Source organism: Zonotrichia albicollis, chromosome 2, assembly GCF_047830755.1.
Source record: "Zonotrichia albicollis isolate bZonAlb1 chromosome 2, bZonAlb1.hap1, whole genome shotgun sequence".
NCBI lineage: Eukaryota > Metazoa > Chordata > Aves > Passeriformes > Passerellidae > Zonotrichia > Zonotrichia albicollis.
In genome coordinates, this window is record NC_133820.1 from 46,671,462 (window position 1) to 46,685,836 (window position 14,375).

General features: G+C 37.3%; 1 protein-coding gene across 32 annotated transcripts in view; it reads left to right on the forward strand.

Annotated features, from left to right (window-relative positions):
• Window positions 1-14,375, forward strand: part of DLG2 (discs large MAGUK scaffold protein 2) — a 993,421-nt gene that overhangs the window by 397,185 nt on the left and 581,861 nt on the right. For 19 of the 32 annotated variants that reach the window (XM_074535042.1, XM_074535043.1, XM_074535044.1 and 16 more), the window contains one exon: window positions 2,178-2,258. The exons of the other annotated variants lie outside the window; for them this stretch is intronic. In XM_074535042.1, coding sequence (XP_074391143.1) covers window positions 2,178-2,258 — 81 coding nt within the window. The remainder of the gene's footprint in view (window positions 1-2,177; window positions 2,259-14,375) is intronic. 32 annotated transcript variants of the gene reach the window in all.

Here is a 14,375-nt window from a genome sequence, read left to right on the forward strand (position 1 = left end):
AAAACACCCCATAATTATACACTTTTGCTGGTGTCTCATCATCAATGATTACAGCACAATAGTTACAACCCTTGTCCTCATACACAGCAACTCCTCGTATCTTGGATGAAGGCCGTTTTGCAGCAGAACCTCACTCTTGGCTCCTCCTTAGCTAATGATCTCAACAGAGGTGTTCCTTACTCTGTGTTTTTGAGTTTGATGTTTCCTCTGTCCAGGGACATGCTTACTGCTTGGTAAATAAGCATTGGCTTTCTTTTATCTGTGTTTAGGGTACTACACATTTCTTGTCAAAAGGCTCCAGAACCAAATACATGTACACAGAAGCTTGCTGGGGTCAAGGTGCATCAGCTCCAGTCGACTCCATAAAATGCCTTGTGGTTGTTCCTGGTGGACTTGGTGCTTATGTTAGGGAATCCCCAGCTGCCCATTACACTGTAAAAGAAATTACTCTAGATTTTTTCAATGTAAAAATTCTCTCTGTGTGAGCTCAGCTGGATATTCAGACGTATGTTTGTCCCACTCCACTGAGGTGGGAATGCACCCTCCAAAGTGACTCAGGGAATTTAAGCCTGAAACCATTCTCAGTACTTTCCCATGTCTCAAAGGACTCTGCTCCTAGCTGACACAGCTAAATGCCTGAGGACTGACAGCATCAATTTAAGCCTCAGCTTTTAAAAATATTGTTTGTATGACAGCATTAATCTTAAGCAGAGCCGGAAGTCCTTTTCCTTAGACCATATACTGAAAAGTGCGACACTTTGACTACCTTTTTGACTATTATTAGCCATTCTTTAGAGCAACAGAGCTTTGAGACTTCCCTGAATGACTTGGCCTAGTGGCTTTATACTTGCTGTGTTTTATGCTTGATGTTAAAAAAGACTTAATCTTGCAGGTTAGAGTGAAAAAGTGTTACCTTTATTAAAAAAAAAAGTGGTGGGTTTATATGCAAAGGGGGTCTATGAGAAGGCTGGTGAGGGACATTTTACAAATGCTTGTAGTGACAGAACAAGGGGAAATGGCTTCAAACTGTCAGAATGCAAGTTTAGATATTAGAAATTCTTCACTGTGAGAGTGGTGAGGCACTGGCACAGGTTGCCCAGGAAAGCTGTGGATGCCCTATTCCTGAAAGTGTTCCAGTCCAGGTTTGGGCCTTTGAGGAACCTGGTCTAGTGGAAGGTGTCCCTGCCCATGGCAGAGGGTGTTAGAATTAGTTCATTTATATTTCCTTTCACACCTAAACTGAGGTAGGATTTTTATTCTTTTTAAAAGCTGTATTATTTATTAAAATAGAAACAAAAAGTCTCTCAAGTAACCTAGTAAAAGTGAGGATCAGCATTACATAAGCATTGTAATGAATATGGCCTTTGTAAAAATGCTTTTCAGTCCCTTGTTTACTAAACATTGTGTAAAAATGCTGTTGGATGCATGGCTACAGATATGGTAGTTTTGCTACAAAAACTGAGATCTTTGCCTTATGTTTCTCCTTACTGTCAGGGCTCTTCCATACTGTTGTTGTTTGTTAAGAACTCATGTGTTTTCTACAATGGCATTGACTCATGCCTATGTGGGATACCGAATTCATTATAGGTTTTTTGTTTCACAAAAAAAATGGAAACCTGACATTCATTAAAAGCAAATATATAACCTCCTACTGTTAAACTTCATAAATTCATAGTGATAATTAGAGTGGGTTTTAAAATTTAGAAGCAACAGGGTTATTTCTAATTTTAGCTAGAAAGAGGTGGACTGTCAAGAGAATGTTTATTTATTCCCTGTAGCCTTGCTTCATTTGCTAATACTTACTAGAGATTGATAGATGTTGCATACTAAAAATCAACCTAAATACAGTAGTACAATATTAATTCTTGTAAAATATACATAACTTGCTTGTTCTTCCTGTAGTGATAAATAGCTAATCCAAAAATAATAATAATCAATAATATGAACTCACATTTTTAATACTATATAATATAATTCCAATTAATTTTTTGTTATAAAGCCTCTGGGCGATTCAGTATGTATTAACACCAATTTACAGCTTCAAGAGAAAAAATAAAAAAAAACCCAAAAGAAACCAGCCTGGGAAGCAAACCCACACAACTAAGCACCAAATGCAATGACAATGAAAAATCTGAGTTTGGAACATGTCCTGAGCAGATGTCTCTATGTAATTCCAGAAAGGCCAGGAGGAAGAAAATCCCACAGGTAGAGGCCTTCAGCTGGGACCTTTTCCTGAAATGGAATGGACTAATACACAGGTGAGATTAGTGAAGTTGGCTGTGAGAAGTAAGTGAGGACAGCAAATAGTTTCTGAATTGCTGCTTCATAGTTTTGCCAATTTTTCTCCACCAATGCTTCCCTGCACCCAAAAGGGCCCATATCAAGTTTTTAAAAATACATATTTTTGCAAATGTTTGAATAATTCCCAAGATGCCGTGGCATGCAAGGAGCCTCGGCTACATACTGATCAAACCGAAAACAGGTGAGCTATTAGGAAAACAATGTGGCTTGAGTTGACTTTTGACATTTGAGGAAGTCAATGATATTGCCATGGTAGTCAATGGAGAAACCTGTCCTGATCACAGTTCTTCTAACCTGGTTTGGATGGCTCCTTTAGATGGAGGGGAATCATGCCCTGGAAATTACTTTGTCTCTCCATTGTGTAGATATCCTTATGGTCAAATAATTTAGAGACCAAAATGTCTCGATTTGTTATCTTAAGTGGTCAGGAAAATTTCACCTTTATCTTTTCGTAATGTCTTTCTATTGCCTGTTAGTCCGGAGAGGCGCAGTCAGTCTCTGGGAGGTAGCAGGCAGGACCAAACCAAGATATAGGAAAGGAAGACTAAGCATATTTGCGGACCTGGAGAGCCTGATAGAAAAAGCATTGTTGAAGTTTGATTTGGAGTGGGGATTTTGGTGGTTTGTTTTGGGGGTTTTTTTGTTTGTTTTTTTAATCAAAGAATTTTCCCAGTAGAGGAGTTGTCATTGAAACCAAAAGTGCAAACCCCACACCTCCCCCAAATGAAACAAAAGTACAAGTGATGCTGTTGCACCAGAATAGTAACCTCCATAAATTTCTGTTTTCAAAATACTCAGTTTAGTTCATGTTGCATTTGTGTGCTCAGTTTTCAGTGTATGACCTTCTGCTGTTATGATAATAGGTGTGTGAGACACTTGATATTCTGGCTGTTAGCCAGCTGGGTCCTTTGCAGTCTCAGGAGGAAAAGAAGGCTGATTAAGATATGAAGATAATGCACACTAATGGGATATTTCTGGTAAAAGTAGTCTAAAGTGATATATTGTTGATGTCCAAATTGGTATCCTTTGTTATCCAGGGTTAACAAGACTCTGGCATAAATAGGACAGATGAGCATTCTGAGTTATCTTGCACAGCTCTCTGCCAGCTGGACATCAATTTATAATGGCTTAGGATGTCTAGGTAATTTTCCTTAATGTAAGGGCTAAAAATATTCAATTATTAAGGTGGTAACCTAGGATGAATTCAGTGGCAAGTATAATGGACAAGAACTCTCACAGTATATATCTGGACTCAATTCTGGACACTCAGTTTCTACTTCCTAAGATTTCAAGAAAAGTTTGACCAAGCTTAGTTCTTGGTTTATTTTTTATGTGAATTAACTAATTTGTGCTGCTTTTTTGTAACACCAAAACCAAGAAATGATGCCAGTCAATCCTTGTTTAATTAATTGTCATTTATTCATGCAAAGATGAACAAAAGCTCTGATACCTCTTCAGTACTGAGTGGCACACAGTAGGAGGGAAGTGCTGTTTGCTCCCTAGCAAGCCCATATGGTGGTAGGAGATCCAGTGTCCCTACTGTATAAACAGCACTGAATCTTTCAAAGCATGTTAAACAACATCTGCTAGTAATAAAATAAGTAAAGCAGAAGGCTCATTACTTGATAACTTTCACCTATGAGCCTTAAAAAAAGGAGGCTGGAAAGATCTGTTGGGGAATTTTTAAAATTCTGGGATGTGAGTGTCATGCTATTATTTCCAAACTTTTTTTTTCCCAAATATTGCTGCAGAGCAGGCTAGTTCTATTTCAGCCCTGGAAAAAATACTGGGATCATTAGGGACAATTTGGCTGAAAAAGCAAGCCTAAGAAAAAATTAGTGGTAGGAAGAAATTAATGATAGTCAACATAGTTTTAAAGAAAAGCAGTTATGCTAGATAAACTTCATTTCAGAATGTGAATTTACTTGTCAAATAGTCCGCAGTCTTATTTAGGCTTTTGTAAGGCATTTCATTTTTGTATTTCATATGGTATAAAATAAATAGCAGCATACTTTGTCAAAATAGTATTTGTTAAAGATTGGCATATCAAACCACTAATCAGTGAGAAATGACCCTTACGCAAAAAATTTGAGGGATCATAGAATTATAAAATAGAATTGTAGAATAGCCTGGGTTGGAAGGAATCTTAGAAAAGATCTAGTTCCAACACCCCTGGCCCTGGGCAGGGACACCTTCCAGTACACCAGGTTGCTCAGCGCTCCATCCGACCTGACCTTGAACAGTTCCAGGGATGGGGCATCCACAGCTTCTCTGGGCAACCTGTGCCAGTGCTCACCACCCCCATAGTGAAGAATTTCCTCCTAATACCCAATCTAAACCTGCTCTCTTTCAGTTTGAAGCTATTCCCCCTTGTCCTGTAATTGCATCCTCTTTTAAAGTCTCTCTCCACAGCCTTCCACAGTTTAGGTTTGGGTGTGGACAATGTATTTCAGTATTTTCACAAATCCTTTAGAGAGCTGCATGAATTCTTGGATGTTAGAATTTGAAAATAATGTGAAGACTGAAACACTAGGAAAAAAAGGAGGACACAGCAATTAGATAGTGCAATCCAGTTACAGTCTAGCCTGCAAACAGAGGTCATTCAAACAAAATTGTCAAAATTGTCTCTAGAAGAGCAGCATTACACAGCCAGAAGGGAGCAATGGCATCCTTACACATGGGGACCCCTACAGCTGACATAAGTGATTCTAGGAGTGTTCCAGAGGAAAGAACAGACAGCTCAGTGGCACTTGTATTTTTAACTTGAATGTAAAAAATGTCACTAAAAAATAAGAGTAAGGAGGTGGTTTTATTGGTATGTGCAGCAGTGAGATTGCAGAAGAAAATACTGTACCAGGTTTTGGTATCTGTAATTTGTAAAGATAATAAATATCAAAAGACAGAAGAGAGACTAGAGTGGAGAAAAATTCTTCCAGAGAGAGACATGACCTAAAGACAGCATATTCCTGTGGGATGATTGGGAATAAGAGGATTCTTCACAGTAGCAGAGAAGAGCAGAATGCATACCAGGGTCAGAGTAAACCAAGGCTGGGCAGGTGTTTTTAAAAGTGAGAACATTGGACAAACCATTAGGGAAGGCAGTAATCTCAGTCCTGTTATGTTTCCAGGATCAGCTGCCTTCCTGAAATAGGTGTGCATGCTTGTGTTTAAGACAAGCTATTCTTGTCAGCGTTACATATGGCAGTACACTAGATCCCAATGATCCAATGGTCTTTTGTGCCTGAAACTCCACATCTTTGAAGTGCCTTTGAGGTGCTGAGTCAGAAACAACTTCTTCGGCACAGGAAGAGAGGTTAGATGGTATTGTGGATGGAGATTAAACTCATAGAACTAACACATTTTATCACCTTCTTCCCCAGTCAGTAGTTCAAATGGAGAAATGTAGAGCTGTATTACTTGGCCTAATGAAAGCATTTATTTCTTTTTTACTTTCTTCCCACTTCCTTCCATTTTAATTCATTTAAAAATCTCAGTACACCCACCTCCTGGCCTATATGTGTGGAGGATAAAGCTTGAATTCTTCTGGATTGTGAACTTCTGAATTAATTTTCCTTCACTGATTTTTACCCCAGAGTTGCAAAATTTTGACTAAAACGGCATGGTTTGGTTGAGAGGGCTTGATGTTTTGCAGTGCTGTCTGCCATCTACATCTCAGTCATATTTTGTATAACTGGTTGAAGATTGGGTGATCTTTAAAATTAAGTTCTAGACATACAATATGTTTTTTTCAATTCCTCTTGAGTCATCTTAGGCAGCTTGCTTCATTCTCTTTCCCTTTGCTTTCCTACCTGTTAATTTTCCTTTCTTACAAAGAGCTTTGAGAAGCATTATCGTGGCTGTAGGGTCATTAGACCTTTTCTTTCTATTTGACATAGAACTAATTCATTATTGTACTACCATTACACATATTCTCAGAGCAGTGAATGATATGTTCTCATCTGACAACACTCTAGTAAACTTGGAGGTAAAAAGAAACAGAGAGTCCTAGCCTACAAATCCATAGGTGCACTTGTCAACCCCTAGAGGAAGTATGTTTAAAATGAGCTTTGTTTTGTCCCCCCCTCCCACCCCTACACCCATTATAGCATGGCTTTTCAAGCTTCCTGTTTTGACTTGCACCTAAAATAAATTATTTTCACTTATTCCCACCTTACTTTATATCATTCCCTGGGAAAAAGAGACTCCCTCTGTAGTTAGGCAAGGATGGAAGGGTTCATTGTTCAATTGTGAAGCCTTCCAAAAAACATTTTAATTGTTTTTGCTCAATTCATCAGCAAAGTCTGCCGTTGTCTTAATGCCTAAAATAAATTCAGTGTCTCAAAAATGATGGGTTTAAAATTCTGAAGAAATTGTGATGAGACCTGTTGAAAAATGGGTTCATCTGTTCTCTCCTGTTTTACTCAGATTGGAAACTTTCTAAAGCTTGGCCATTCCTTTTTCATTCTGGATTTCCTTAAAGCCTTCAACAATGGAATTGTAGTCATTAACACTGGCACTGAGATGCTATGGCTGTACATAACAGGCTAATCAGAAGTTGGCATTCTTTGCATAATCTTAACATTTCACCAGGGAAGAGGGAACTGAGCTCCTGTACCCCTTACTGGAATTTCAAAATGCAGATGAGGACATAGGCAGACTTCGAGTCTTAAACTAGTTCTATTAAAATGGAATTTTTCTGATGTACAAACCTACTTCCTTTATGCTCTACTGAGAGACATATTTATTAACTAGCATAGCTATTTAGCTTTTTCCACAGCTGGCATTTCAGAAATGAGTCTTTGCTCTTGCCTATATATCCTTATAGAATTATTTCTCTGAGAAGAATTTTTTGAGCTGAAAGTACTGCATGGGCATCAGGAAGTCTTAATTTTGCCTGCAGTGTGTTTTCATTGTTTGGTATTACTCATGAGTAGTAGAAGAAATGAAGGTGCACTTTATAAATTTGTTTTTCCTTTGTTTATTCTGTCAGTTAATTTTCCCTTGTGGTTTCTCATGAACCTTGTTAGATACTGCTCAGTGTAGTTGCCCTTCCATTCTCACAAGTTGAGAAGAATTTGCTTCACCTTCCATTCAAGTAGATAATACAACTTCAAAGGGCTTAATTGCATCCAAGATATTGCTCAATATTTCCAAATGAACAAACATAAAGGTCAGTAACACTTGAGAGGCTTTATTGCAAAGATCTTTCTTCTGGCTTGAATTCTGCTGAAAATTGTCTTTGTTGTTAAGAAACAGGAATTTATTGATCTTAAAAAAGGGCGTCACCTGCGGGCAATTCTTTAAAAGTGGATGTCCTTAAATTTTTGTGTGGGTGGCTTCTATTGGCAGTCATATTTGATACAGTACTAGAAAATTAGTAATTAGGTAATATGTGTAGTGACCCTGCGAACACATTTTAACTGAAGTGATTTGTTTCTATATTCCACTCTTGCACATAGAGGAGTGTTCACTATAGCTTCAAAACTGAAGCTTAGGATTTTAAATAATCTTATATCTATCTCCTTTGCAGTCAGCATTTAAGGTAAACTGCTGGTTTTGATTGTCAGTTAAGTACATCTCGCATGCTTTCCTGCAAAGGTCTAATATTATTATTCAGATTAGGTAAAGACGACTGAATATATAGATAGTAATTGTGCTCTACAGAAGCAGAAAATTGCTGGTAACATCAATATTCCATATTGCTTGCCTATTTTATATGGGGCAAAGTGAATGCTGGAGCTTGAAATAAGTTTTCAAACAAGTTATTCTTTTTTCTGTTCTGTGATGTAATGCAGCAATGCATTGTTTAATTTACAGCAACAATGATTTGGGGTTAAATGTTATGGAGGCAGTGTAGAGTTTGTTCTGGTTTTAATTGATGCTATGACCTACATTGTTCCCCAAGGCAGCACAGACGGTTTTCAGAAACATCTCCCGTTAATTATAATTGTACTCTGGGTCAGTTGTCATTTCCATTATATAAACTTTAAAAACTGGGAGGGTTGGGAGGTTTGGTTCAGGTTTTTTTTTAACTCACATTTGGTAAAGCTTTGATCACTTGCCTATAACTGTTTCCTGAAGTGATGGTGGCTTCAGTCACTTCTGCACAAATCCCTGCAAATTCTGAGGGCTCCAAGAGGTACTTGCAGAGCTGTGCGCTTGGTGAAAGCACTTCCAGCCTTCTTGAAAAACAAAGCCAAAAGTGCTGAATGTTTGTGTCAGCCTAAATTCCCATAGCCTCCTTTAGAGCCAGTGTGTGGTCCTGACCATCCTCTAGCCTTTGGAGTAAACCTTAACCTCACTGCACTGCTGAATATGCTCCATGTTTCCTCCAGGAGGCAACCACATCCATAGAGACCATCATGGGGTTCCTATAACATCTGCCTCAGAGAAACAGGGATATATTTATTGGTAGCTTGGATGAAAGATGGTATTAAGTCAGCCATTTTAAAGGAGAGAAAATTTATTTCTTATCCCTAGACAGTACAAGTTATAGTTAATTACAGCATTTCCTTTCTTCTGTTGATATGTCCATGTGGTCAGCTTGCAATATCAGACCCTTCACTTCCTTTTTCTTGTTGATTTTCCCTCTCACAGTGTTTATTTATATTACTTTTTTTTTTACTGTAAATTTTCTCTGGCTGGGGCTAAAGCCCACTTGCCTCCATTATAACTTGCTTACTTGAAACATTTGGGATTTTGTGATTGCTTAGTTAGATATAGTCACTGTCTACAGCTGCTGGAAAACCGGTTTTGTCAAGGTAGGGGTTGGCCTCTTCTTCCAGGCAAGTAGGGATAGGAGAAGGGAAAATGTCCTCAATTTATTCAAGGCGAGGTTCAGATGGGTATTAGAAAAAATTTCTTTATGGAAAGAGTGGGTAAGCATTGGAACAGGATGTCCTGGGAAGTGGTGTTGTCACCATCCCTGGAAGAGTTAAAAAAATGACTTGACATGAGAGTTTGCTATATGTTACAGTGGGCTGGGTGGTATTCAGCTGAAGGTTGGACTTGATGATGTTGGATGTCTTTTCTAACCTTAATGATTCTAAGATTCTGTGATTCTAAAGTAAACTTAAGTGGAATATCATGAGAGTTACAAGTGCTCCCCAACCCTGAAAGAGTGACCCAGCTTCAGGATTTCAGAAGCTAAAGACTAAAAAATCAGCAATCTTTGTAATCTTGCAAGTTATTAGGCAGTCTTGAAATAATTTTATGATGTCATCACTACACAGCACTAAAGAGTCAAGAACCTCAGATTCTGAAAACCTCAGGAGCCTGAATTCATAGTACGAATGCAGAACCTGTTCAGATATTTTCAATATTTTGCATCTATGGTAATTTTCCTTAAGAAACATATTTCTTCTGGCGAAATCATCCTGATTCAATACATTAAAATGCAATTATTTATTAAAGTTAGAACGTTGCGATATTCCTGATCATTGGGAATGATTGCTCGGAGCTAAAAGAATTACATCATAAATTCAGAAATTAGTCATAATTCAACTTGTAGCTTGGGATAAAATAGTTACTGCCATGGTATAATCTTTCTGAAAAAAGACTCATGTCCTATCTTAAAATGTACTGCTAATAGCTTTACTTTGCATTGGGGGCTGCTACCTCAGCTGTCCTAGCTAATTTCTTTATGTATTCATTCTCCAGTTAAGGGATCAAAATAATTTTTCTCTTCTCTTCACAGTATAAATCTTCATTCAGAAAAGCATGAGGAAATTGTGCAATAATGGCTATGTAAGCAGTCTATTAAATGTTATTAGAAATACATGCCCTTTCTGTAGTGAACTCAAAGTCTCCTGATTGCTTATAAAAATGTTTATATGGAGTTTACAGCTACAAAGGGGATTTTTTTTTTGTATGTTATTTCAAAAAGTATTTTGCAGGATAGAAGTGATCATGATCTTTATAGTACAGTTGTGCTTCAAGGACCCTCATATAAAAGAGTACCTTTCTTTGTGCAAGAGAAATTTAGAGCTTACTGTAATGTCAAGTGTTTATGTGTCTAAGAGGAAAACGTTTGGTTAAAAAATTTATGTCAGTGTTGGAATCCAGTTGGAAGCACATTTTAATTCAGATCCTTTATTCAGTAAAATACTGAAAAGATATATAGGAATCAGTAGGTAACTTGGAGAATTTTAGAGAACAAAAAGAAACAATTAGGAGTAAACTGATTAACCTACCTGGGAGTGAGGTTTTGCCATGGGAGATTTTTTTTGTGTCTTTTGCACTCAACTCAATAAGCATCACTTTTTCACTTGGTTACAAAACCCATTGTTGCTGATTAAATTATAAATGAAGGATGGCTGAGTTTAGTTTAATTCATAGTTGAAGCCTGCAGAAATTTCAGACATAAAGACTTTGAATTCCATAAAGCCCAGGCAGTTGAAGAGACCTTTCCATGTTCAGCATCCCGTTATGAGACAAGCGTACAACTTTGTTTAGTAGAGTTTGTTCCAACTCTACTAAACAAAAAAAAAAGTTCTAATTGTAACAGAGAGTACCCAGAGAATGGAAAAAATTATCCTTTTTCTACTATTTGGTTTTCTACAGGGCACAGTATTTGTTGAGAGGTAGAACATGCAAAGCTGCTTCACCACATAAGCCTTCAGTGCTATTGGAGATTTTAACTATTATTGAATGAGTTGGCTTAGATCTTTACACATACACACACATATAATTGCAATGTGTTATAAGAAGAGTAATATCTTACTTTGGCTGTAGCAATTTGAAAATTAAAGGGTTTTTTTTTGAAAAATAAATGTTTTCTCAGTTACGTATTTAAACTTTGCAGTTGCAGGCAAAATACAGCTCATAGTTAATTTCTGACCTCTAAACCAAGGGTTTCTGTCTCTTCTAGTGACCCCTGAAAGCCTCTGCACTTTCAGAAATGTGCAGTTTAACTCATAATACTACGTTTCCAATAATGAGATTCTTACTCTTTGCTTAGAAGTGCTGTGAAGAGAACTGTGATTTTCTTAGCTTAAATGGGCATTCAGCTGAAACCCCACAGAACTTCTGGATTTACATTTTTTGACAAGTTCCTTTTAAAATTTTCTAAAATAATAAGGACCTGAAATTATATCTAAAATAATATGGGCTCTGAGACACCTGCTTCAACTTGGGAGTTCTGCTTTGAGAATGAATAGGCTAATAGGACACGCTTCCATCTCACTTCCAACTCAGCTTGTAATTCTATGGCTCTGTGATTCTGTGACTGTAATTGACATTTATTAGTGATTGATTTTGAAGAGTGCAATTATATGCTAAGGACTGAGCATTGTAGGTTCCAAGCTTTAAAATCTCACCCTCTGTTTCCTAGACAGACCTTGGTCACTCTTAATGTTTATTTCAGCTTTTCCTTTCCTATGTTTCATTTTGACTCCAACAGTGCCAGGCTACTTTTTCTGGTTACTTTGAAGTACTTAAACATTTCACTTTGATTTTGCCTGCTCTTCTCCTGACCTTGACAAGTCTCTCCTGGCATAGTCACAATACAAACTTTTTATATTATATACTGATGTCAATGTTGGTGCAGCTTTCAGATATTGTTTGCAATGAAATATAAGAATTGGAGTAAACTTGAGTGACATATCTTTTCTGAATAACCTATATTTAGAATTCTTTTGTGAAATCTTAAAGCCAAACTTGTAAAAAAAGAAAAATTAAAAATCTAGTTTTCAAGCCACTAAGGAACTTTTCATTAACCAGTGTTAACAAAGTGTACACAATTAACTCCTTCTTACTGAGATTTTTTTTTCCTGCTATCCTTGTATCTATTGTGAAAGCTGGGAACTATTGTGTAAGGCAACAGTGTCATTGGGACACAGAATGAAAAGACACACCCTCTCCCAAACAGTTCCTTAACTGAGTAAAAGAGAAAACAAAAATAGATGAAGTAGGACAGAAGAGGTACAAAAACATATAAGGAAAGCACAAACAACTGATAACTTTTTATAGAATCACAGTATCATAGAATGGTTTGGGTTGGAAAGGACCTTAAAGATCACCTAATTCCAACCCCCCTGCCATGGACAGAGACGTCTTCCACAGACCAACGTGCTGAAAATTCTCATCCAGCCTGGCCTTGACCACTTCCAGGGATGGTTTAATAACAACTTCTCTTTTTAAATTAATTTCTACTCTAAAGACAATCATAAAGAAGCAACTTTGCAGGATGTTTTACTGTCATAATTGAAGTGCCACTCCTGACAATCTGTTGGGAAACTGAACTAAGAAGGCCCAGTTTTATTCTTCTTTTTGGGGAATATCTGAGCTCTTCTAACATGCAGAAAATAAGTCAGTGTTCACTTATAGAAAGGGTCCACAAGTACACACTGAAGGTGGCCAAAGGAAAATTTCACATGATTGTGGCATACCAGATCCTTTGGGACAAAAGGAATAGAACTTCTTCCCTGATGATCCTAAAGTGTTTTTTAACACTGTTTTTACCTCCACAAAAAAGCCTTCTGTGGAAGGAAAAATTCTGTTGTGTTCCCACATTAGGCCAGGGGCTGTTGCGTCAGCCTGAAAGTGTGTTAGCTAAACTTGTTCTAGATCCTCTTACTTCTGGATATAACTAATTTTAAAATCTTCTATAGATGAACTAACAGGGCTTTCATAAGGCCATTCCAAGCAGTAGTGGGGGAAAAAAAACTAGATCCATAATAAGTTTCTAAATATGACTCACTGGTCTTTGGTGTAATTTGGAGATGGTTGCAGTCTGGTATCAGCAGGTAGAAATTTTGCCTATGCTTACAGAGTATAAACGCCTTCGTACAACTTTTCAACCAACCATGTGACTTCATGAACTCTAAGATTTTTTTTTTCTTTTTTTTTTATGTTTTGAGGATTTACTGGTTCCTGCCCTACTTCCTAGTAATTCAGCAGTTTAAATTAAGTGGTTGCTGAGCAAATTCCGAAGTTGTTCTATGAATGTCAGCATTTCCCTTCATTAGGGAAAGAGGTAGCTTTTGAATTAGTAATTGATCTCAAAGAGGAAACCTTAGTTATCTTAGTTTATCCTCCTAATAGCACTGATGACTTTTCTTTCCCAGTCTGTGTATGTGCTGGGAAAGATAACTTGGCATGAGAGAGTGTCAGTGGGTATATTGGAGAAGAGATTGATTAAAAAAAAAAAAAAGAGGAATGTGTGGAAAGAGTCTACAGAAAGGCACCATGTGTGGAAAAGTGAGTCTGAGTAATGTGAAAAAAATACGGGAATGGAGGAAAAGCGAGAAAGAAAATGTTTCATAAATTGCCTATGGAAAAAGTGCTTGCTGAGTAAAGGATACATAATGTCTACTGGTTGACGTTCCTTTTTTTTTGGTTTCTTATTTATGTGTTGACTGTGTTTCATAGAGATGTAACAATATTTGCAGCAAGACTGAGATTGAACCACATTGTATTCCAGAGAGCAGCTTTTTTTGGTTAACATGGGAAAAGCTGGAGAGGTAGACTGAGGTTTTTTCCGTCTTGAAGCAGATGACACCAGCAAATTCACAGATTTGCAAAGTCAAGGATTATGCTGTCCAGTCAAGGAATAGTCTGTATTATTATATTATCTATCAGGTACCAAAATGCATGTGATTTCATGTGGAAACAGTATGTGAAAACTGACAATATCTGTGCACCTATGGGGATACTTGAGATCCATAAAATCAGATAAAGTTAATATTAAAAAGACAGCAAAAATAAAACTTGTATTTACATCAAGCTATTGTGCATAAAAACATAGTGCTGTCTCATTTATAGGAATGAGCTGGGTGGTATGATGCAAAGAGACCCCATAAGGTGCAGCAAAACATACTTTTCTTTCTGGGTTAATGTTCATGTTAGTAGGCAAACAGAAATTCTCTATGCCCTAGAGTGGTGTCTGTTGTGTAACTTGTCCTTCCTACAGCTTCAAATGGTGTAACTCATTATTTGTTAATATTATTTGATTTTTTTCAAGTAATGACTTGCTCAGGCTAAAAAGTAGGCTTTGTGAGTGGGGGCTCAGCATGTTCATGCAAAGGCACTGTTTCTGAAAAATGAATACACAGGACTTTTTCATTGTTTCTGCT